This window comes from Microcebus murinus, chromosome 21 (genome assembly GCF_040939455.1).
Source record: "Microcebus murinus isolate Inina chromosome 21, M.murinus_Inina_mat1.0, whole genome shotgun sequence".
Taxonomy (NCBI): domain Eukaryota; kingdom Metazoa; phylum Chordata; class Mammalia; order Primates; family Cheirogaleidae; genus Microcebus; species Microcebus murinus.
The window spans coordinates 16,395,070-16,419,059 of record NC_134124.1 but is presented as its reverse complement, the minus strand read 5'-3'; the positions used below and the strand labels follow the sequence as shown (position 1 = coordinate 16,419,059).

The window sequence follows — 23,990 nt, the reverse complement described above, 5'->3', positions numbered from 1 at the left end:
AAAGATACGGAGCTGGGGTCAGGAGTCCTGTATTTCAGGACCACCATGCCCACCTCCCCAAACCTCAGGCAAGTCCCCTCCACTACCTGGGCCTCAGTTGCCCTGCCTGTACAATGGACACACCCTTTAGGCCCTTCTGGGCCTGACGTCCAAGATAACTTTGTTGATGCCTGGGACATGTGTGCTGCGTCCTCATCAACCTCCTGCCTGGGGAGCCCAGGGCGGGGGGCAGTGCCGGGAGCGTGGGAGAGCCAGATGTGGCGGCTGCCGGCCCTGCCTGAGTGAGTGCTGAGCAGGCCCACTGGGACTTCTCCCACTCGGGCCCCCTTTCCGGCCTCCTCCCCCCACCCCCCTGAGAGCTGCTGCTTCCCGTTCTGCCGAGTGTGGGTGGGGTTCTCAGCAGGGGGGCTGTTCAGCCTGGTCCCCTCCTTTAGAGAAGAGCATGGGCCCAAGAGCCTAGATGAAAGCCTTGGTTCCAGCCCCTGTCTGTGGCTGACACACCACATGACCTTGCTCAGGTCGCTTTCCGTCACTGGCCTCAGTCACCTCAGCTGTGAAATGGGCGGTTTGGAAGAGCTTCCCTTCGGCCCTGATGGTGGGGGGTGGGGGACTTCTGTGACCACAGCTCCCGGTGACACCTGAGGATCCGGCCCCTTTTGTGGCACTTTCTTGGTCTGCTCTCGGGTTTGCACAAAGTGCCTGCTGCACGGCTTATTCAGGCCTCTCCACACCCCTGAGATGTGGGCACGTGTGTCCCCATTTAACGGCTGGCAGCACTGACGCCCAGAGAGCTCAGGTAGTAAAACCCTGCAGGGCAGAGCTGGGAGGAAGTGCCAACATCAGAGTGCAGACACCTAACCCTGAGCGTGCTGTGGGGAGGGGCAGTGCAGAACCCCAAGACCCAGAGTCCCTCCCTCCCCCTGCACCCCATCTCAGTCTTCCTCAGGCGGGGCTCCCCACGCTCCATGCTCTGCCCACTCGCTCTCAGTGCAGCCTGCCCCAGGCAGGATTGCCCAGGGCCGGGCTGGGCCCCAGGGTCTGGGCAGGCAGGAGAATGCTCATGGCTTGTCCTGCTCACAGTGGGGCCGGGGGCCAGGCTGACCACCCAGCATGACAGCGCTGCACTGCCCATGTGCTCTGAGCATTGTCCATCCCTTCGGAGTGCACAAGGGGAAACTGAGGCCCAGAGAAGGGAGGGCTCAGCCCAGGGGCAACCAGAGAATGAATGGTGCTCAAATGAGGGAAACTGACTATTCTGGTAATAACACTTCCTGGCACTGTCCTAAGCCCTTGAGTACATTAAAAATCGCAACAGTCTTATGAATCAGTCTTTGGATTATCTCCACTTTCCACAGGTGGAAGCTGAGGCCCAGGAGTTTAAGTGACTTGCCCAAGGTCACACAGCTTGACACCGGAGACACCGAGATTTGAACCCAGCTCTGCATCTGGCTCCAGACAGAGCCCGCCGTCTCGATCGTGACACTTCTGCCTCAGTGGTCTTGCCCTGGCAAGTGCCGGTGGTGCCTGCGAAGCTCTGCGTCTCCCACCCACGTCTCAGTTGAGACGAGGAGTAAGAGTCCCGGTGCCCACCAAGGGTTAATGGTGGTAGGGGCTAAGTGATTCCAGATGGGCCAGCGGACGGCTGGGCTGGCCGGAAACCGGAGGCCGCCAGCTTCCCTGGGGAGCCACCACCAACCGTCCCCTCCCCTCTGTGCTGCATCTCTGGCCCCCAGCTGTACCCCTGCCCTGGGGCCCGCCAGCCTCCTCTCCCTCGCCAGAGCCTGGCTCTAGGGGAAATGCAAACAGAGCATCCCAAGGGCCTTCCAGCACAGTGAGTCCACCCCCATACGTACAGATGGGGAAACTGAGGCTCAGGCTGGACAAGAGACCTATCTAACATCTGCCAATAAGTCTGTGGCTAGGTCTCCTGACTCCCAGGCTACCTACCTCCTTTGGGGATTAGGGGTTGAAATACCTCTTTGGGTCCGCTGAGCTGTCCTGGGTGCACGCGCTGGCCAAGGCTTCTAAGATGAGTGGCCAAGGCAGATGCTGGGAGGGGAGTGGTAAGTTTCTGATGGAGTCTTTCGGCACAAGAAATCCCAAAGATTTGGGCCTGACCCTGTGCTCTATGGAATCTCCCCAAGTTCCCCTGTGACCCTGCCACCAAGCCCTGACCAGTCTCTCTCTCTTGAGTTGCCTTGGGTTTCGGGGTTTTTTTTTTCATTGTTGTTGAAACAGAGTCTCACTGTGTCACCCAGGCTAGAGAGTGCAGTGATGTCACTGGAGCTCACTGCAACCTCCAACTCCTGGGCTCTAAGTGATCCTTCTGCCCCAGCCTCCTGGGTAGCTGGGACTACAGGCACACACCATAATGTCCAGCTGATTTTTTATTTTTCTTTTTGGTAGAAACAGGGTCTCACTCTTGCTCAAGATAGTCTAGAACTCCTGAGCTCAAGCAATCCTCCCACCTCAGCCTCCCAGAGTGTTAGGATTACAGACATGAGCCACTGCGCCTGGCCCAGTCTCCCTCTCTTGGGGGACCCTCGCGAGCCCCACCCTGTGGTCTGGAGCCAGTCTGAGAACACTTCTCCTTCCACACGGCCCAGCCCAGATGCTCTGCTGGGCAGTCTCCAGTGGGACAAGACCAAGAAATGATTGCAAGATAGAAGACTGTGGTTGGCATGAAATCTCAGCTCGAGCAAGTCCCCTTGCTCGTGAACAGGGGCCTGGGTGGGGCCGGGAGGACAAGGCTTAGGCAGAGGTGCAGAGGGCAGAGCGGTAGGAGGGCATCTAGCCATGTTACCTGGGACACCTTTCTTCCCCATCCAGGACTCAGAGTCCCCGGTGTACAATAGACAGAGTGGGAGTGGCTCAGCTCAGCTCTCTAAGCCCTTTTAGAACAATGCCCGTTGGCCACCGAGGACTGGAGTCTGCGACTGGAGACTCTTCAGACCTGAGGAGTGAGGATAGAGGAAAAGACGCAGCGGAGGACCTGGAGGAGGCCTGGCCGACCCTGGGGGGGAAGGAGGGAGGGAGGATGGAAATGAAACCGCAGGTCATTGAAAATATCTTGAGGAATGAATGGATGAACAAGCCACAGGGGCAGCCCAGGGAGCAGGCCGGGCGGGAGGGCCAGTTTACGCTGGCATGTGGGTCTTGGGTGAGGGTCAGATGACCTGTGTCCCTTCTATCTTGTGTAGCTCACAAGACCCGGTTCTGCCCCGGCTCTGCCATTGCTGTGTGCGCTTGGGTAGCTCATTCTGCTTCCCTGGGCCTCAGTTTACTCATCTGTATAACAGGGCAAATAATCCTTTCCTGGTAGGCCAGGGGCTTTGAGATGCTAAAAGCAATGTGTCTGGAAATCTGAAGAAGTGTGCTGGGTAACTTTGGGCAAATCGCTTTCCATCTCTGTGCCAGTTCACCCCTGGGCCTTGGTTTTTTCCTTCTGAAAAGTGACTGATCATCTTGGAGGATCTTCCCATCTCTTCCCGGTTGCCTCTTCTCAGAAGTGCTCTTTGACTCTCCCAAGCCTTAGTTAGGTGTCCCTCTGAATGCACTCTCAGCCCCCTGCCCTCCCAGCGGGCACCTGTCTGCCACCAAATGTCTCTCCCACTAGCCTGGGTGCCCTTGAGGTCAGAGACTGTGTCTTACTCCCTGCTGTGTCCCTGGCACCCAGTACAGTGCACCGCACATAGTAGGTGCTCAATGTGCTTGTTCGACGAATGAATGTTGACTGAAGCAACCATGTAGATTACCAGAGCCTCTTTCACAGGTGGGGAAACTGAGGCACGGAGCACGGACTATTCTCCCCCCCGCCCCCCGTCCCGTGTCATGGCAAGGGGGAGCCACCACCCGGGACAGGCATCAGGCAAGTGGGGCCAGGCCACTCTTTAATAAAAGTGACTCAGCGGCTGGCGGCTGGCGTGGGCTGTGGAATTTCTAAACATCCCTTCACATCCTGAGAGAACCGGTGACGGGAGGGAACAAGCAGAGGGAAAAGAAGAAGAAAAACAAGAAACTTAAGGGAAAAGAAAGAGGGAAGGGAAAAAAAACCCTGAAATTGAAAACAGACGCACGGGTCCACCCTCCCTGCCCCCGCCCCCCTCTCCCAGCCCGGCCAATCAGAGGCCGCCCTGCAGCCTTTCCCCCAAGTGGGGGGGCGGGGAAGCTCACAGTGGTGTGAGCCCAGGCTGCCAGCAGTCCCGGTCCCTGTCTGCCCGATCTGGGACCCAGGATCGCTGCGTGAGCATCTTGGAGCCAGAGAGCAGATCCACAGCGGCGACCCGAGAGGGGCGAGGCGAGAGAGGCCCCTCAGCCCAGCCGCCCAGCGGCAGCCTCTGCCCTGCTCCACACAGGCGGCCGGACCCAGGGCAGCTCCTCCGAGGATGCTTTGGGAGTGAGGCGAAGCTGGGCTGCTCCTCAGCCCTGCAGCAACCTCTTCCCTCCGTCCCTTCTTCGAGTGGAGTCTCGGGAGCCTGTCTACCCAGCTGTTCCCCATTTCAAGTCCAGCAAAGTCTTTCTGATAACGGGAAGAGGGCAGGAAGGAGGACTTCCTGGAGGGGGTGACAGAGCTATCGACAGTAAGGTAAGTGCTGGGAGACCTGGGAACCCCAGCCCTGTGCCCTGTCCCCTTGTCCCAGCCTACCTGCCTCTTTGGGCAGGTAAAAAAATGGAAAATATTTTTAACAGAACCAGATGGAAGAAAGCTGGGAGGCTGCGGGGGGTGTCCAGGCTGGAGGACAGCCCTCTCCTTTCCCTGCTCTGGGGCGGGGGCCTCTGCCTCCTCACCCCTGTGCCCCTGCCCTCAGCAAACATCCCCCAAGGTTCCTGGGTGCCGAGTGGGGGCCTGGGAAGCACAGCACAGTCTGTGGGGGGTGGGGAGCTGGGAGGGACAGGAGAGGGGAATTGGGAGAAGGTAAGCAGGGTGGGTACACGGGAAGGGGACTCGTGAGGGCACTGGGCACCTCAGGACCCTGCCCCTTGGCCCAAGCCTTGTTTCTATGAATCATTTGGTTGTAGGCCAGGCAGCCGCTAGGCAACCTTAGGGGATTTAAATGGATTTGCAAATTTTCTAGATTCCTCAGATGTCCTCCCAAGCCCCCAACAGCTAAGAAAGTTCTAGGGAGAGGAGGGATGTGGCAACCCCACATAGCGGTCAGGCCACTGGGGCCGGGGTCTGAAGCCCGGCTGCCCAATCTGGGGTCTCCTCTGTGGAGAGAGGTTTGGCCTCTGGGCCATTCCCTTTGGTCCCAGGCGGCCGCTGGGCCCTCCTCGTTGTCTCCCTCCTTCCGGTCTCTACCCCTTCTCTGTGCCGTCCTGAAACATAAAGCTGCTCACGCCGCTCCCCTGCCCAGCCCCTGCTGTGGCTCCCAGCGCCTGCGGACGTCCCAGCCCCTAACAGCCGCCTCCACGGCTCACTGGCACCGCAGCCAGGCCTGTGCTGAGCGCTTGATGAGAACGAGCTGGCGCGATGCTCAGCGCAACCCCGGGAGCGACTGCTTCTGCCTCCGCTTTCACATGGGGAAACTGAGGCTCACAGCAGCCCCATAACTGTGGCTGCACAGCTAGTAAGCGGTGGAGCTCGGGGAGGGGGTGCGTTGTAAGCTTTCCCTGCCCATTCCTCCAAACTCGGGCCCTTTGTTCCTGCCACTCGGATCCCAGAATTCCCAGAAGGAATGTGCACCATCCTGCCTGTGGGATCTGCCCTCCCTCTGCCCCTGCCTGGAATGCCCTTCCTCATCACTTTTCTTTCAAGGATTCTCCTCCCCGCCTCTTCCAGGCAGCCTTCCCAGTCTCGCAGTCCTCCGGGTGCTTGCCATGCCCTTCCTGCTGGAACCTTGCTGCTTGGCCCTCTCCTGCCTGTGTTCTGTTTGCACATCAGAAATTGTTCTGTGCCCGGTGCCCAGCCCTGGGGCAGGCAGGGGGCCAAGAAAGCATGCTGGTGAGAGGAGGGACTCGCTGGGCCCAGAACCCAGTCCTCCTGCCTTCCTTCAGGTGCCCTCCCAGAACATCACGTGGCTCCTCCAGACTGTATTTTTCTGTTGCAAGCAGGGGGAATGTCTCTGTTTGCTTCCGTGACCCCCGGAGTACAGAGGCCTCTAGTGAGGTGTTCCGAAGCCATGCGGTCCTGCCCTGTCTCCACGCACCAGGCCCTGAATCCACAGCATTCGGGACACACGTACAGTCATCGTGGACCCCTCTCTGATCACCCACCCCATGCAAGCACAGTGCCTGGCACCTCACATGCCTTGTAATCCTCATCGCAGGTTTTGGCATTTGGCGTTATTACATAGGTATGGTTACACCCATTTTGCAGATGAAGAAACCAAGCTTTGGAGAGGCTAAGTGACTTTCCCCGGTCACACAGTTAGTAGAGTTGGCATTTAGGCCAAAGTCTGCCTGAATCTAAAGACTCAACCCCCGTGCACCCCAGGGAGCAGGTCAGAGGGGAGAACCTCCACCCTCCCGCGGAGCCCGCGCCTGGCTTCAGCACCTTCCCCAGCAGAAAGTGCAGCCTCGGGTCTGACTGCTCCAAGGTCCGCCCGGGCCCTGCCTCGGTCCCGAGAGAGGAAGGTGCAGCCAGCACCCCCTTGCAGACAGTAGTTATCAGGCAGCCCTCCCTCCTCTGTGGGAAGAGGAGCTGGGGCCTGTAATTGCCCCCAGATGTGGGGCGGGCAGCGGAAAGCATTGAGAATTCAGTCAGGAGGCCTGGTGCTTGCCCTGGCTCAGATCAAAGCCACTGTGGGACCAACCTCAGACCCCCACATCCTCTTTCTGGGCTGCTTCCACACCTGGGAGGCCGTGGGTACTGCAGACAAATGGCACCAGGCTTGGGCATCAGATGATCGTGGACTAATCCCGATTCCACTCTGGCTGATTGTGTGACCCTGGGCCAGCGCTTTGCCATTCTGGGCCCCAGTCTTCTCCTCTGTGAACAGCAGGGCAGTATGTGAGCTCCAAGAGGCGACAGCATAGGCAAGGTGCTTAGCACGGCCCCTGCACTGCACAGGTGGACCAAGGCCACTGGCTGAGAGAGGGCCGCTGCTGCATAGGGCCGCTTGGCTGTGAAATTGCAGCCTGCAAAGGGCTATGTCCATGGAAGGGACCTGGACACCAAGTGTGTTCTGAAGGCCTGCGTCCATCCTCCAGGCACAAGCCACAGTCTCACTCTGAGACCAGCCGCCTCCCAGGCTAGAGGAGGGCGCTGTGGGCGTGTTGCTCGGGACAGGCTGCGGAGTGTGGTCGGAGGGAGAGAGGGGTAAAAGGGTCTCTAGTCCGTGGGCTAATGGGTCCCAGAATGAGACTCCTTTCACAGTCCTCCCTTGCAACCCAGGGAGGGAGGAGAGAGGAAAGGGGTGCTGGGTGGCTCCCCAGGGTCAGAGCGCATAGCACCTCAGCTAGGAAGCAGCGTGGGCAGGATGACATGACAGGAGCCAACCCTTCCGAGCAATTTCTGTGCGCACTCAATTGTGTTTTACACCCGTTACCTCTGAATCCACTGCTGTATTCCTCCGTGCTTAACACATGCCTGGCATTCAGTAAGCTCTTCATAAATATTTGCTGGGCTAATTTAATCATCACGGCAACCTCGAGAAGTAGATAGAAACTCTCCCCATTTTACAGATGAGGAAATGCCCAGAGAGGTTAAGTCAGTTGCCCAAAGTCCCACAGCTAGGAAGTGGTGGAGCTGGGACTTGCTCCCACGTGTTTCTGACTCCAGAGTCCCGTGATGAGTGGCTGGATGGGGCCCAGGACACCCTGGGGTTTCAGAGTAAACTCTGAGAAAGAGCCCGAGCTGCGGGCCTGCGTTCCAGAGGCGGTCCGAGGACCCCCGAACCCTGTGTGACTGTGGGCAAGTCAGCCCCTCTCGGGGCCTCAGTTTCCCATCCATCAAACAAGGAGGTTGACCCAGATGATCGCTGAGCTTTCTTCCAGCCCTGCAACAATTTCAGGATTCCAAGCCACGCCAGCCCAGATTGGCAGCCGCACAAGCCTTGCTGTGTACTCAGGGATCATGCATATTTAACTTCACAGTGAAAGGGTTTTTTCTTACCCTTTCTCTACACATTACAGAAAGAGGGCAGGATCGATGACCACTAATGGAAAACTTTAACCTGCACTAAGGAGGAGGAACTTTCTAGCAATTAGAGCAGCCCCTTAATGCACTCAGTTTCCCAGGGCCCCACATGCCCATTTTCCTGGGACACTGAGCAAGGAAGGTCGGGAGGTGGCCTGTTAGGGGCTGTATGTGGATACTATGACCTTTTAGGTCCCGTCCAATGCTGTGTTTTCAAACCCCATGTGCTCCGATTTCGAGAGGAAGCAAGGCTTTCTTCGGCCCAGATGAATGATGGGGTCCAGAAGTGAGGGGAGGAATGGACACAGAAGCCCACCTCTGGTGGGAGAGGTTATGGACTTCACATGCTGTTGCTTCCAGTGTAGAAGCCCACCTGGCACCACCCCTCCCCAAGCCTTCAGGTCCAGGGCCTCAGGAAAAAGAGCTTCCCGAACCCCTGAGCCCTGGCCCCAGGCCCCCTCCCAGATGCTCTCTGGAGCACCCCGCCTCCAGCCTGGTGCAGGAGGTTGGAAATCAAAGCCTATTGCTTTAACTGCATTAATGTCCTCTCTTCTCCTCACTTCAGATCAGGGCTATTGGATGTCTCAGGTGCCTGAAGCCTTTCATCTGCTGGAGGTGCCAGCTTCTCCACCCTGTGATGGAGAGGGCTGTCCCTTGGGAGGCTCAGAGGGTCAGAAAGTTCTTGAATGTTAGAGATGGAAAGGACTTTTTGGGTCACTTGGTTGGACTTGCTTATTGTATAGGTGGGAAACTGAGGTCCAGAGAGGGGAAGGCTTGCATCTAAAGTCGTAATCATCAGTGATGGCACTGAGCCTGGAACCTGGGCTGTCCTCTGTTCCACCACAAGTGCCACATCTTTGCCATCTCTCGAAAGGCCTGGGGAGGTCCAGCTCCACCTCTGTGGTCCAGGGCTCAGCCTCCAGTTTTTCTGGGGTGAGGCCATCCTGATGAGGGATGGGAGCCTCCTGGGTAGCTTTCTGGACCACGGAGCTCTTGGTCACATCACTTCTCCATTCTGGCCACAGTTTTCTCATCTGTAAAGTGGGGAGAGGCCTAGCGAGAAGCTTGGTGAGCTCAGAGGTCCAACTGGCTCTACCCTTAGCCCCTGAGAGTCCCTGCCAGGCTTCTTGTGGCTGTTTTACCACATCCTTGTTGCTGCTCTGGTTACTGGGAAATAAAACCCAAGGGGCAGTGACCCACCAGTTTCTCCATTCCTGAGGCTGAGCCTAAGTGAGTTTGGGGTGGGATATTTCCAGTTAGCCCTAGAGGGGCAGGGCTCAGCTTTATAAACATGCCACAGGAGCCCTGGCCTCTCCCAACCCAGAGCATTGAAGGTAAAGACTCAGGTTTGAGCCAGTGGACTGTGGGCTACTCCCATCTCACCTGTCCCTGTGTCCTTATCAGCTCTCAACCTGCGGCCTAGCTGCTGAATGGATGGTGAAATAGTAAATGGATAAATAAATGCAGGTAGGGATGGATACATGGGCTGGTGGACAGATGGACGAATGGATGGACAAATGGATGGGCAGATAGAGACAGACAGATGGCCTCCCCTCTAGTATAGGGAATAGGGATGACTTCTTGAGTATTCAACCCCATGAGGGCCCCATGCTTAGAAGGGCCTATGCTTGGTTGAATGCTCTGCAGTCACCATCTTGAAATTTTTAATAAATTTTTTAACAAGGAGCCCTGCATTTTCATTTTGTACTTGCCTGGCAAATTATGTAGCGGGTCCTGCCAGTGAGTTCAGGCTAGGTTTGGGATGGCTTTCATCCCTGGAACTGGGCTCGCTGCTTCCAATGTCCCCATCCTAATCCACAGCCTCCCACAAAATGCCACCCTGCTTGTGTCACCCTCCTGTGCAGAAGCCCCACACACCACAGTGCATGCAGTGGCAGCAGCTGGTCACCCACCATCACTGTCAATGCTCTGAAACGTTGGCCTCCAGGACAAAGCCCAAATCCTTGCCCAGCACCCCAAACCTTTCCCAAAGGGGCCTCTGCCCATCCACCAGCTCCTTGCTGAAAAGCCCCAATTTCTAGCCAAACAGACCTCTCCCTGCCATTTCTCCCAGTTGTCTCACCGTCTCCCAAGGAGCCCCGTGGAACACTCTTCCCTGGCATCATCTGCCAAAGAACCTGACTAGCTCTGGAGGCCTAGCGCAAGGCCACCTCCCTCAGGAAGCCCTCCCCACCGGGATAGCCATAATTTGCCATGTGCAGAGCACCCGTGACGTGCCAAGTGCTTTGCATCATTGGCGGTGGAAAAGGAGGTCTCTCGTGCCGTTTTCCAGGAAACGGAGACTCAGAGAAGTCACACAGTTATGAGGTAGTAAAACTGGGACTTGGACCCAGGGGTGAGTGGCTTCAAGCCAGAGCTGCTGCCCCTGCCCTGGCAGGGCTCCCATGCCACTTCCCTTCCCTGGGTGGCATCAGGCACAGCCTGCTGGCTTCAGAGTCCCGTATGTCTGTTCTGCCCCCGCCAGCCCATCTACGTCCCCTCCCTGGAAGGAAAGGGTCACTACTGCCTGCCCGTCCCACTTCCCCAGCTTGGTAAAGCCTGTGTTATTAGGGGGCAGCTGAGGCCCCAGGCCTGAGGGCCAGAGGAGCTGACCCTACACAGCCAGTTGATTTTTCATGCTGTGTAAGCATCTATTGAGCACCTACTGTAGGCCTAATCCCATATTAGGAACTGGGAGAAATCCCCAAATTTGTTAGGTGGGTTTCCTGCTTTGTAGGAAATTAAATTAGGGGACTAAGACAGAGGTACAGGAAAGAGCTAGCAGACAGACAGGGGACTGGGAGGCATTAGACTCGAGTCTGGTCCTGGGTTGGCCACTAAATCCCCGAGTACTCCGGGACGAGGCCTCCTTGCACTAGGAAGGGCTGCTGCTGCTGACAGTCCCCACTATAACAGCAGCAGCCCCTTCCTGAGGAACTTTCTGGGCGAGGCTTTCCTGCACCATCTCATTTATCACAGGCGTCCTGCTGCTGACAGCGAGTCTAGCAGCATCTTGGCTGTGCGCTTGAGGCTGAGAGAGCGAGTGAGTGACTTATTCTCCCATGAGTGAATGAATAACGGTAACGTGTGCTGCGCGCCAGGCCTGACCTAAGCATTTTCCTGGCATTAACTCCTTCGTAAGCCGTGGCAGTGCCCCGCGAGCCCCAGGCTGCAGAGGAGGGAACTGAGGCACAGAGGGCCCGAGGCCCTAAGTGAACGACGGGAGAAAGGGCTGGGAGAACAGCTGCTGAGGACGCCAGAGGGTCAGCGGAACATGGGAGTTTTCTCCCCTCCTGCCCCGCTGCCCAGGAGGGCTCTGAGGGGAATCTCAATGTCCCCTAATTGGCACCAATTAGTGGCGGGTTTACTGGCTCCTCCCTAGCCACCGCTGCGGGATGTGCGGGCTCCGGGCTGGTGGGGGAGGCTGCGTGCTTGCTGGTGGGTCAGCACAAACGGGCCCGCCGCCTGCCCGTCCCCTGCCCACTTGGCTCTGAGAACCCATTCTGTTTGCGGCCCCCACCCGACCCAGGGCCGATCCAGGCTGGAAGCAGCCCGGGGAACAGAAGGTTTGCTTGTCTTGCGCCTGCCACACCCCCTCCCCAGCCTCAGCCTGGGACCCCTCTCAGGGGCTCCTTTGGCTGCCAGGGCCTGGCGCTCTCCGTTACCATGGCACCGGCCGGAGATGAGGCTCTGGGGGTGGGGACAGGGAGGGAAGCCGAGGGATGGTGGAGGCCTGGAACTCTGCAGCTGCTCGGGCCCCGGCCCTCTGTGCACGGGGAAAGGGGTGCTGGGGCCCCAGCAAGGGCAGGCCTGGACCCTGAGCACAGCAGGCCTGTGGCAGAGCTGGCCACACACCTCGTCTGAGTGCCTGGAGGCCCATCTCGGAGGCCCTCGGGGTGGGCCTCCAGGCAGCCCAGGGACCCTGCTCCACCTCTTCGCTGAGCCTCAGCCTGGGCAGTGACGTTGCAGACAGCTCCTGAGTTCTGTCTCCAGCTTGACTCTCAAATTGCTAGGGGACCCGGTTGCAGGCCCCTGCGCACACTGCCCCTCAATGGGGGCAGGGGCAGGATCCGACCTCTGAGACCCTCTCGTCGCTGGAAGCCTGGATTCCGTACGGACCAGTGGTGTGAGCCCAGGTGGGAGCCTCACCCTGTGGACAGAGCCGTTTCTGGGCAGGGCGTGGGCAGTCTGGCGCGGCGGTCAAGGACACAGGCTTTGCAGTCAGACCGGCCCGAGTTTGCGTTGCAGCTCCTTTGCTTATTGCTCATTGCGTGACCCCTTGGGCAAGTTAGCAAACCTCCCTGAGACTCAGTTTCCTCGTCTGTGAAGTAGGGATAATGAGTGCCCCCTTTCCAGGGCTGCTGTGAGCATGAGACGAAATTCCCAGATCATCTCATTTAGCAGAGTGCTTGGCCCCAAGTCAGTAGGAGCTTTTGTTTGTTTTCAAACTGGGGGTGGGGGGCATCAGGACAACGAACGAGAAGAAAGATGTCCTGGGTCTCGGGTGGGCAGAAGCAGGAGCAACGACTGGTAGAGGACACGATGAGAGAGATCGTGCTCATGTAATTAAAGTCTCTTGTAGCCTGACCTCTGAGGATTCTGAGCTGGCCAAGAATGGAATGGGCCACAGTGAGGGGCTGAGATCCCCGTCATGGGAGGCGTGCAATTACAGAGGAGGTCGGGGGGTGCAAGTAGAGAGTAGGTATGGCCCCTCCCATGCCTAAGATTGTACGGGCTCTGTGAAAAATGGTGTGACTGTCTCCCGGGCAAACTGTCCACCTCAGCTTCGCCCAAAGAGGGCATGAAAGAAAGGAAGAAGTCAGGAAAACGAGAGTGAGGCTCATTCTGTGCCAGGTACTGGGCTATGCTGTTCTCGGGGCTTCTGTCGTTGCCGCCTGCCACAGAGCGACGGTTACGTGGGCGCTGGGCCTGTGTGCCCAGACGGAGCATGGATCTGCCCCTGGCAAGCTCTGCGATCTTGGGTAAACAACGTAACCTCTCTGCGCCATGGTTTCCTCATCTGTGAAAGGAGGAAGCAGCACTAATGTCGTGGGATTGTTCTGAGGACCCGGTGAGATCATTCACATGAAGAGCTTAACCCAGGGGGTGGGTGATAAGTACAGTTGACTCTTGAAAGACCTGGGGGTTAGGAGGGCTGGCCTACCACAAAGTCAAAAATCTGTGTATAACCTTTGACTTCCCCAAAACTTAACCGCTGCTAGCCTACTGACGACTGGAAGCCTTACTGATAACGTAAAGTCGATTAACACATATTTCGTATGTCGTGTGTATTATATCCTGTCTTCTTACAGTAAAGTAAGCTCGAGAAAAGAAAATGTTAAGAAAAGCATAAGGGATAGAAAATATATTTACTATTCATTAAATGGAAGTAGCTTATTATAAAGGTCTTCACTTTCTCGTTGTCTTCTGGTTGAGCAGGTTGAGGAGGAGGAGGAGGAGGAGGAGGGAGAGGAGGGTCTCACCTGCCACTTGCTATCTCAGAGGTGGCAGAGGGGGAGGAGGTAGAGGAGGTGGAAGGGCAGGCAGGAGTGGCAGCCTTGCTTATTGAAAAAATCTGCATGTAAGCAACTCATGCAGTTCAAACTCATGTTGTTCAAGGGTCAACTGTGCTAAATCAAAGGTAGCTATTATTATTCTTGCTATTTTCAAGGCCAGCTAAGTCCCTGTTCCTTTTGAAAGGGCTGTTGGGGCCCCAGATGGGGTCCAGGGGACTCTGGGCCAGGGATCCAGTGGGCCTCAGGGGTGGCCATGGGGGCTGAGTTGGGGAGGCCAGGAAGTACGAGTCGCAGTGGCAGGCAGGAGCATGCAGCCGGCCTCCCCCTCACTGGCCTCCTTCCCAGGCTGGTTCCTAGCCCTCACGGGGACCCAGGCCCCTCCCTTGGGGCCCCAGCAGCCGCGAGGCACACACTGAGTGCTTTCCCACGCACTGTTCCAGCAGTCGGCGGCGTGGCCCCTCACCCCAGGCACGCACTCTCTGCCGGGCGGGGGGTGTCCTGCGGGGGTGGGGGCCGCGCCAGGCGATCAGTCCGTTCTTTATCAGCCTGGCTCCGTTCCAGACAGATGTTTCATTTTATTTCAGACTTCCAGAAAATAGGTCATTTCTTTCCATTGTGTCCCTAGGGAGGCCCCCTGGGGGAGGAGCACAGAGTGAGTGACGAGTGCTGGGCCCTGACTTGGGCCCTGGGAGCTGGGAGGGCAGCAGCCTTCCTCCCTCGGTCCTGAGGGAGCTGTCTTGCAGGCCGGGGGTGGGGGGGGTGGGGGGGTGGTGAGGTTCTTAACCGGCCGGGCCAGCATTGGCCCAAGCGACATGGGGAGCCGAGCTGCAGAGGGGCCAGGGGAGGCACAAAGTTAGATGGGTGTTTCAGAAAGGTCCCTCTGGTTGGGACGTGGGAACAGGTGAGAGGAGACAGATGGGGAGTGAGGAGCCAGGAGAGGGGCTGCAATGGGATGGCCAGAGGCAACCGAGCTGGTGCCACATGGGCAGGGGCAGGGGTCCAGGATGGCCCTCCATGGAAGCAGCACTGTCTTCCATCCACTCAGACGTCCACAACAGCTAGAGCCAGTGCGAGACCCCAGCTTAGCCGATTTCTCCTGCTTTGTTCAGGTAGACTGTGTACCTGGAAAATATGAGGGCCCTGGATCCAGAAGCAGCATGGCCTAGAGGGTTGGGCCTAGTGATCAAGCTCAGGGTGGATGGAGTCTGAGCCCTTTGCAACAGAGAGAAGTGGGTATAGATTGAGGGGTCAAGTGGGAACCTCCGCCCCTTCCCAGGTTTCTTCTCCCTACCTGGAACTGTCTCCCCACCCTCTGGACCCCGCCTTCCTCCCTGGCTCCCACATCTCAGCCTGCCCGGGGAAGGCTGCAAGGGCCGGACTCTCCACTAGGCCCAGGCTGCTATGCTGCGGTCACTTTCCTACTCCCCAGCTGCTGGCGGGAGGACTCCATCCCTGGCTCCAGATGCTTCTTGCCCCTACACACTCCCAGGCCTGGAACTGGCTGCCTTCTCTGCGCTGAGTCACGACATCCCGGCTGGGGCCCCTCCCCAGGGCCCCTGCCCCCACCCCAGCCTTCTCACTCAGCGCAGCAGCCTTCCATAGCAGTGTCCTCACTGCTCCCAGGATAGCCCTGCCCACCCTGCTGTACAGATGGGGAAACTGAGGCCCAGGGAGGGACAGGGCAGGACCGAACAGTAGTCCCCCTTATCCACAGTTTCGTTTTCCACAGTTTCAGTTACCCACGGTCAGCCGTGGTCCAAAAACATTCAATGGAAAATTCCGGAAATAAACAACGTATAAGTTTTAAATTTCATGCTGTTTTGAGTAGCGTGATGACATCTCAGGCTGCCACAGTCTGTCCTGCCCAGAAGTGAATCATCCCTTTGTACGGCGTGTCCGTGCTGTGTACACTACCCTCCTGTTGGTCATTGACATCCTCATGGCTTGATGACCCTTCTTATAACATCAGAAGGTCAATAGTGTCCCAACACTGCATCACAACACCTGCATCACTCCCTCACCTGTCTCCTCACAGGCACTGTGTCATCTCACCATCACAAGGAGGAGAATGAGTTCACTACAGTGAGATATTTCGAGAGAGACCACATTCATGTAACTTTTGTTACGGATATTGTTATAATTGTTCTATTTTATTACTAGTTATAGTTGTTCACCTCTTACTGTTCCCAATTTATAAATTAAACGTTATCCTAGTTATGTATGTATAGTAAAAACAGTATACACAGGGTTCATTCCTATCTCAGGCATCTGCTGGGGGGTTGGGGCGTATCCCCTGAGGATAAGGGTGGACGAGAAGTGAGTGACAGAGCTGGGACTACATCCCAGGCCTCCTCTCTCCCTCTGGAAGTCTGTCCTGGGCCGAGAAGTACCCCTGGTGTGGAGGAGAGAGGACCAGACGGGATCAGGAGCCTAGAGTCTGTGTCTCACTCCCCCAGCAACTCAGCAAGCCACCACCTCTGAGTTCCAGTCAGGGATCCCCGCCTGGCTGAGACCTCTCAGGGAAAGTGACCTGGTACAAGGGTCACTGTGTGGCAGGGCAGGGCTGTGCTGTGAGGATGGCGCGGGCAGCAGCTGCTGTCTGAACCCCGGGCCTTGAGCCACCAGCCTCCCGTCTGAGCAGGGGCGGGGGCCTGGGGCTGCCCAGCCAGGTGAGAGCTTCAGCACCATCAGCCACCTGCGCCCATCCTGCCCAGGCCAAAACACAGGGGCCTCTAAGCTTCCGTGTCCCCACCTGTACGATGGGGCACAGGAAGGATGGGGCACAGGAAGGCGGCTCCCGATAGCTGATCCCTGAGGGCTGTGGAGCTCTGACATTCCAAGACTCTGCCCCCATGACCCCATGGCCAGGCCTCCTCCTCCCTCAGGCATCTTGTACATTCGGAGCATCCCTGCTGCCCCCTTCTCCGCAGCAGGACTTCCGCCCGGCCCGTCTCCCGGCTGTCTACCCAGCCTGTTCCCGCCTCCAGCCCACAGACCCTCCACGTCCTAGGCCAGCTCCGCGGCAGGGCGGCTCTCACCCCTGCCCTCTGGCCTCAGTCTGTCTCAGAGAGCAGCAGTCCCCTCAGCACACACGCTCCCGCCCCTCAGGCTTCTGAGCCAGAAACTGGGTGGGGCTCACCCATGATACCTCCCTCTCTAGCCCCTCCACGTTCAATCGCCAAGTCCTGCCGATTCTCAGCTAAGTAAATATCAGATCTGTTTTGATCAGTCCCCTCTGCCCTCTCCCGGACCCAACCAAACACACACGTTGAGCAGAGAGGCAGTGGAGTGGAGTGGCATAGAGTGCTGAGTCACAGCACCTCACTTCAGTCTCTGCCCTACCCCTACTGGCTCTGTGTTCCTCAGTTTCCCCACCTGTGAAATGGGAGTGATCATCATATCTATGTCATAGAGCTCACTGAGGATTAAGTCAGTCATTATACGCCCAGTTCTCAGATTGGTCCCTGGTGTAGTAAATGCACAACAGGAGTTGGCTTTCTGGCTTGCCTGTGCATGCGTATGGATGCATGTTCAGGGGAGTTTGGGGTTCTTTGTGCACATACTCTGTGCATGTTGTATGTGCCAGGTACACATGTGATCTGTTGCACAAGGGAGATCTCCGGTAGGCACATGAGAGAGCACCCAGGCAGCAATTCGTGCTGTGTGCATGTTCGCTGGGCACAGTGGGAGCTGCGTGCATGTGTGTTTTGCGTGGGCATGCACAAGTTTAGTGCCTACGTGAGGGCTGGGCATGCACACAGCCTGTTGCGCTTGTGTGTCAGAGGAGCGTGTGAATGAGTGCGTGGGCAGACATCTGTGCTGCGTGCATGTGCTCACCGTGTGCAGGCTCCCCCGCCCCCCCCCCCCCGCAGCAACGCAGGGCCCCCTCCCTGGCCTGCCTATGTCGTGGGAGCTTCGGGACCCTGAGGGAGGGAAGCTGCTGCCGGCGGATGTGGCCAAGATGGACTGGATTTATTTAGATTAAGGCGGTGGGAAAGGAGTAGAGAACTGTATGTGCTGGGAGGAGGGAAGGCTGGGGCTCTGAGAATGACTCTCCAAGAATGCTTGCTCCCCTGGACTTGGGGCCTCCACTCTGTGCCCCTGGACTTAGGGTCCTCATTCTGTCCCCCTAAGGGGTCCCTCTGATTCACTGTGAGGAGCTGGGCATGACCCCGTCTTTGGGCCTCTGACCCTCCAATCTGGCCAGAGCAGGAGGAATCTGAGGTCATCCTGGCACACAGCCCTGTCTGCCTGGACAAATGGGGAATACCTAGGGGTGCCTCCCTCTCTTTGTTGCAGGGGCCTCCCTGGGCAGGAGGGTGTGGCGGGGTGTGGGCAGGGGGAAGGGTACCTGACTGTGACACCCAGGTTGTCCCAGGTGGCTTCTCCCTGGAGCACAGCTCTCCCCCTGAAGAAGGGAAGTTGTCACAGGCAAGTCACCCCCCTCTAGGTCACCTGCCTAGGCCTCCCTGGGGTCGGCTGGAAAAAAAAGCAGCCTCTGGGAAGCACAAAGAGGTCCAGAAGGCATTGGGTGGACAACTGGGCATGTCAGTGAGCATCCAGGATGGCCCAGGAGCTCACATCTGGATCCCTCGAGCTCCACTGTGGTCCTCCCTGGTCTTCCCTCTTTGGTTTACAGTTGTCCATACCACCCTTTCCCTGCCACCTCCTGGGATTTTTATCACCAGTTCATTGGCTGAAAGTCACCTGAAAGACTATTGTCTAACTACTAATTGTATAGATGGGGAAACTGAGGCCCACAGAGGGAAACAACTTGTCAAAACCCACCCAGCAAGTCTGTGAGACCAAACGGTCAGGGAAATCCCATCAGTGGGATGACATGGGTGATGGATTCTCACGGGACTCTGGCCTCAGGAATGTAGCCCCATTCTTCTTACCAGGCCCCGTCTGCTCCAAACACCCCAGTGAAATTAATAGTGACTAGAACCTTCTCTTCGGCTAATCAAAAAGGCAGAACTTTAGACTAGGGACAGCCCTTTGAGATAACCCCTCCCAACTTTTCCGTGTATGGATGGGGTAACAGAGTCCCAGAGAGAGCTAGGGACTCGCTCAGTTTTACAATGAATCCAAAGATGCTTGTGAAAGGAGCTGAAATGCTCATTTCATGGAGGGTAAAGCCAGTCCAAACTCCCTGGGGTGCCTACGCCCTCCCTAAGTCATCTCCACTGTGCCCGAGCTTCTTTGCCCAGCCCATCTTCTCCCCACAGTCTGAATCTGCCTTTTTGCTGTGTGACTGGGGCACAATTCTGTCCCTCTCTGGGCCTCTGCTGCCCATTCAAAAAGGTTCCTCCCCTAGCTCAGAGTCTCAGACTCCAAGCCTCCCCCAGCCCAGGCCCAGCAGGAGAAGGCCCAAAGGGAGAGGATTGAGTGTCCCATGGGAGCAGGGTCTGGCTCTGCGTGCCATCAGGGCCAGCCCACACTGGCCCGGCCTTCCAGAGCCAGGCCAGCCCTGTTGCAGTGACCTCCCATCTCCTGGCCAGCCAGCCAAATTCCTCCTTTAGAATAATAAACAGTGTGGCCAGCCCAGGAGGCTGGGAGGGGAGGGGCAGGGAGGCTGAAGCGACCCCCTCCCCCAGCCTGGGCTGCTAATGATTTTCTTTGGCTGAGATCTCGGGCAGGAAGTGGGGAGCCCGAGGGGCACCACCGAGGGGCACACGGGCCTCTGTGGGGGCTGCCGGCTCTGCCTTGGTGCTGCTCCCTCCTGCCAGAAAGGCAGGAGGGGCTGGGGAGGGAGGGACAGGGGTGGGGATGCCATGGAGGGGAATCAGAAGGGCTGGACTTTGGGTCTGGAGCAATTCATATGGGGAGAGGAAGAAATGAGGGGACTCTTGGGCAGGTGGCCTGGAGAAAGGGGAAGAGGAGCAGATTTGCTTAGGCTGCTTCTTGAGGTGCTGGCCAGATCTGCGGTTGGGGATCCACAGGCCGGCTGGGGGCCTTGCCTCTGCCCCGCCCCTGCACGTGAATGCAGCTCTGTAGGTGTACACTCATTATTGTCCACTTCCAGAGCCGGACACTCGGGCCACAGAGGCACAGTGGCACAGGAGGTAGCATTCTGGGCCACAAACCTGGCTCCCCTGCCCTGAACTGGAAACTGAATCGGGGTGAGATGCTGAGGTGGGGACAGCTGGGCGTGGCCTTATCGCAGGGCCTGGTCGCCTTGTGGCATGGTCCATTCCCACCATTCCTGCTCTGAGCCCCCATCCACCTCTGGCCTCCTTCGTGCCCATGCTGCAGGCAGCCCCTCAGCAGACCTGGCTCTTGGTGGCCACTGGGGATCTGAGGTGTGGCCACCAAGGCAGGGGTAGAGCAAAGACCCACTCAGTTCAGTCTGTCTCTGTGTCCCTGCTTCTGTCTGTGCCTCCAGCGCTGTCTTCGCACACATCTCCCTCTCCATCTCTCTGTGTCTCTGTCTCTCTCGGCTTCCATCATTCCAGGTCTCTTTGTCTTCCTCTCGGCAGAGCTCTGCTGTGGAACCCTGGGAAAACTTCTTTTTGCCTCTCAGAGCCTCAGTTTCTCCATCTGGACCCCGGGGGAGGGAGTGGGAGGCTTGGCTTCCGCGGTCTCCAAGGACCTTCTGCCCAGCTTCTGGCCCCTCTGCCCTGGGCCTCCTTGCAGCTCTGGGCTGAGGAAAGGGGGCCAGGCCCACCCCCCACATTCCACAGCCCTGACTCCCCCCCTTCCCACAGCTCGCAGCCGCCTCCATTTCCTGTTGTGCTTGTGGAGCTGTGGGAGTTCTCTGGCTCTCCCCTCCTTCTCCCCCAGGCCTTTCATCACACGTTCCCAAATATTTGTCCTGGCAGATAAGGGCCTGGTATTGGAACTGTCATCTGGAGGACAGGCTGTCAGAGCTGGCAGGCCCCTGGACACCATCCAGCCCAACTTCCCTTCCCCCAGTGTACACACAGGGAAACTAAGGCCCAGAGAGAGGCAGGGGACTCAGCCGAGGCCACACGAGAGCTACAGGCGGAGCCAAAGCAGGGGCCAGGCACCCTGAGGCTGAGCCCGGTATGGAGGGAAGAGGGCCTGTGGTCATGAGTGCCCTCTCAGCCTTGGGACATGGTGGCCTTTGACTTCAGCCCCACATGGAGGCTGGTGACCCAGGCTGGGGCTTACTCTGCAGGAACCGGGGGCTAAGATGGGCACTGGCACTGCCTCCCCCCACCCTGGGCCCTAACCTCTGTTTAACTCTGCAGGGCACCATGTGGCTTCCGGGTGCGATGCCAGTGCTGGTCCTCAAAGGTAGGTAGACTGGGGGCAGGGGTAGGGGCCCGGGGAGCTGCGAAGCGGAACCCTGGAGCTGGCAGGGGCAGTGCGTGCGGGCACTAGGGCATGAGAGTGCAGAGCAGGGCTGTGGCCTTGGGCCTCCATTCCTGTATTGCCATGGGCCTCTGTGGAGGTCTCCTTCCACTGCCCATGGCCAGCTCAGAAAGCATCAGTTCTGCTTGTCCAGAATCATCAGCTCAAGTCCTTTTTTGACCCTCTAGACCTCACCCCAACCTCTAGCACTCGCCCCTAGCCTCCCATCTTTCCTCAGTCTGGCTGATCTGCGGCCCCTGCCTGGACCCCTCATTGGCTGGGAGCTCCCACCTTCTCAGCATGCCCCTGCCCTCACTCCTGCCTGTTACATGACCAGCCAAGGGCCTGCCTGGCAGACTGGTGTCTGATGGGCTGGCTGACTAGCTTCCCACTTGTCTGGGCCTCTACTGCTTTTCATCACCAGGGAGCACAGGGACATGGCTTACAGACTCCTGCCCCAGGGGATGTCATGGGGGGAGGACTCATCATTTATCACACACCCCCAGCCCCAGTCCCCGCCAGCCCACAGGGGCCTCAGCATCTTCCCTGCCTTGGTCTGTCCCCACTCTGAGCTACCTGGGCCCCTCCCTCCAACCCCCCTCTTAAGCAGGGCCCCCTCTGGGCTCTGGGTGGAACCTGGGCAGCTGGGGGCAGCTACAGGGAAGAAGCTCAGAAAGTGACCTGGGAAGTAATGCAGGAACCGCAGGCTGGGGAATTGCTTCCGGAGGATTTCCTGACCCCTCCTGTGCCTACTGCCTGAACACAGCGCTGCTGAAGGACTCAGAGGCTGGGGGTCTAAAGGGACTGAGACAGGAGGGCAGGAGGAGCCCCTGGGGCCCTGACACTGGATCAGCAGGCCTCAGAGCCACGCCTAGAGGATTCTAGTCTATGCTGGACAAGGGAAGTGCGTTCTGGAAGGACTCGGGGTCTGTGCATACGTGGCCACCCCCCAGGGTCAGCTGTGGGACAGTGCTGAGGCCCCTGTGCCCTGACGTCTGCCGCCTCCTCTCCCAAAGGCCAGGTGCTGGTGCTGCCCCTGCTGTTACTGCTGGAACCACAGGTGGCTCAGGGCCTGGTCATCACGCCCCCGGGACCAGAGCTTGTCCTCAATGTGTCCAGCACCTTTGTTCTGACCTGCTCGGGTTCAGCTCCAGTAGTGTGGGAACGGATGTCCCAGCATCCCCCGCAGGAAGTGAACGTGACCCAGGACGGCACCTTCTCCAGCATGCTGACACTGACGAACGTCACTGGGCTGGACACGGGAGAATACTTTTGCTCCTACAATGACTCCCCTGGGCCGAACCCTGGTGAGCAGAAACGGCTCTACATCTTTGTGCCAGGTAAGGACCCCCGGCCTGTGTGCCTGTTCCCTGCCCCTTTCCTCAACTCAGGGCATCAGGGGAGCTCAGAGAGTGCTTTAGTGATGTTGTGAAATGCAGCCGTCTTGGAAACGCAGACAAATCACAGAATCCAGCCTGGCTTAGTCTGGGCGTGTGTTCACTCCCACTCCCTGGCCTAGATATCTGTCTGCTCCCTGCCAGCCCACCCATGCCCGCCCCCCAAGAGTGCTATATTCTCAACTGGTTCCAATCTGCTCCCTCTTGGCCCCCACACCCCATCGTCCCTGTTCTCCAAGCTCCAGGTATCAGCTGTGCTCCAACTTGTGGCTTGTCTTCTCTCTTACCCTGGCACTATCAATATCAAACATTAGAGCTGGAGGGGACCTCTGGGAGCATTCTTATTCTGTGAGGGGGAGACTGAGGGCCAGGGAGGGCTCAAAGTCCCATGGCCATTCAGAGGATATAGCCAGACACCCAGTTCCCCTGACCCTCATTCATGGCTCCACCCCGGCAGATCCCACCATGGGCTTCCTCCCTAACGATCCCGAGGAACTATTCATCTTTCTCACGGAAATAACTGAGATCACAATTCCATGCCGAGTGACAGACCCACAGCTGGTGGTGACATTGCATGAGAAGAAAGTGGATGTCCCACTGCCTGTCCCCTATGACCACCAACGTGGCTTCTTTGGCACCTTTGAGGACAGGAGCTACATCTGCAAAACCACCATCGGGGACAGGGAGGTGGATTCCGATGTCTACTATGTCTACAGTCTCCAGGGTGAGCCCCCTTTCTGTCCTGATGCTTAGCAGAGGCCACTATAACCCTCCGCAGTGGTGTAGCCCTTTGTAGTGTACAAATGCTACTCTGTTTTTCACTGGGTTCTCGCTACAGCCTTGGGAAGGAGGTAGTATTTTCCCCATTTCACAGATGAGGAAACTCAGGCTCAGAGAGAGCGTGGAGTTTGCCCGCTGTTGCAAAATGCACTAGTGGCAAAGCTGGGCTGTGTAACGTGGTAGGCAAAGGCGTAGGCTTTGGAGCCAGTTGGGCTTAAATCCCAGTTTTGCCATCTCCCATCTGAGTGACTTTACACAGTAAGCACATGATCTCTCCGAGCCTGCTTCCTCCTCTGTAAAGTGAGGATGGTAATGACTGCCTACCTCACAGGATTATTGTGAAGATCAAATAAAACAAAAGATGGAAGGTACAGGTACCTGGCCCATGGTTTGTGCTCAATAAATTTCTCCTGTACTTAGATCCCCAGAGAGTACTTTGATTTCCAGACTGTAATTTCTTCTAGAATATCAGCTTTGTGAGGACAGAGACTTTGTCTGTTTTGTCCACTGCTGTAGTCCCAGTGCCTAGACTAGTACTTGGCATCTAGTAGGTATTCGATAAATATTTGCCAAATGAATGAACCTTGTATACCAGCCATCCTTCCCTCTCTGGACCCCTACCCCATCACCACGCTGTGGAGGTGGTGGCTGGTGGTGACTTCCCCAGCCCTACGCCAGTCTCTCTCCCCCAGTGTCCTTCATCAATGTCTCAGTGAACGCAGTGCAGACCGTGGTCCGCCAGGGCGAGAACATCACCCTCATGTGCATTGTGATCGGGAATGAGGTGGTCAACTTTGAGTGGACGTACCCCCGCAAGGAGGTAAGGCTGGGCCAGGGGTTGGAGGAGGGGGCCAGGCAGGGAAGGATATCTTGGCTTGCAGACTGATTTCTCATGGACTCCTC

General features: G+C 57.5%; 1 protein-coding gene across 4 annotated transcripts in view; it reads left to right on the top strand.

Annotated features, from left to right (window-relative positions):
* Positions 1-4,167: 4,167 nt before the first annotated feature.
* Positions 4,168-23,990, top strand: part of PDGFRB (platelet derived growth factor receptor beta) — a 38,655-nt gene continuing 18,832 nt past the window's right edge. Inside the window, exons 1-6 of one of the 4 annotated variants that reach the window (XM_075996217.1) lie at positions 4,168-4,585; positions 12,091-12,213; positions 20,808-20,853; positions 21,927-22,250; positions 22,765-23,031; positions 23,780-23,907. In XM_075996217.1, coding sequence (XP_075852332.1) covers positions 20,814-20,853; positions 21,927-22,250; positions 22,765-23,031; positions 23,780-23,907 — 759 coding nt within the window. In that variant the 5' untranslated portion in view covers positions 4,168-4,585; positions 12,091-12,213; positions 20,808-20,813. Of the gene's footprint in view, positions 4,586-12,090; positions 12,214-20,514; positions 20,620-20,805; positions 20,854-21,926; positions 22,251-22,764; positions 23,032-23,779; positions 23,908-23,990 lie in introns of those variants that run through there. The other 3 variants (XM_012741606.3, XM_012741605.3, XM_075996218.1) reach the window with 3 other exon arrangements.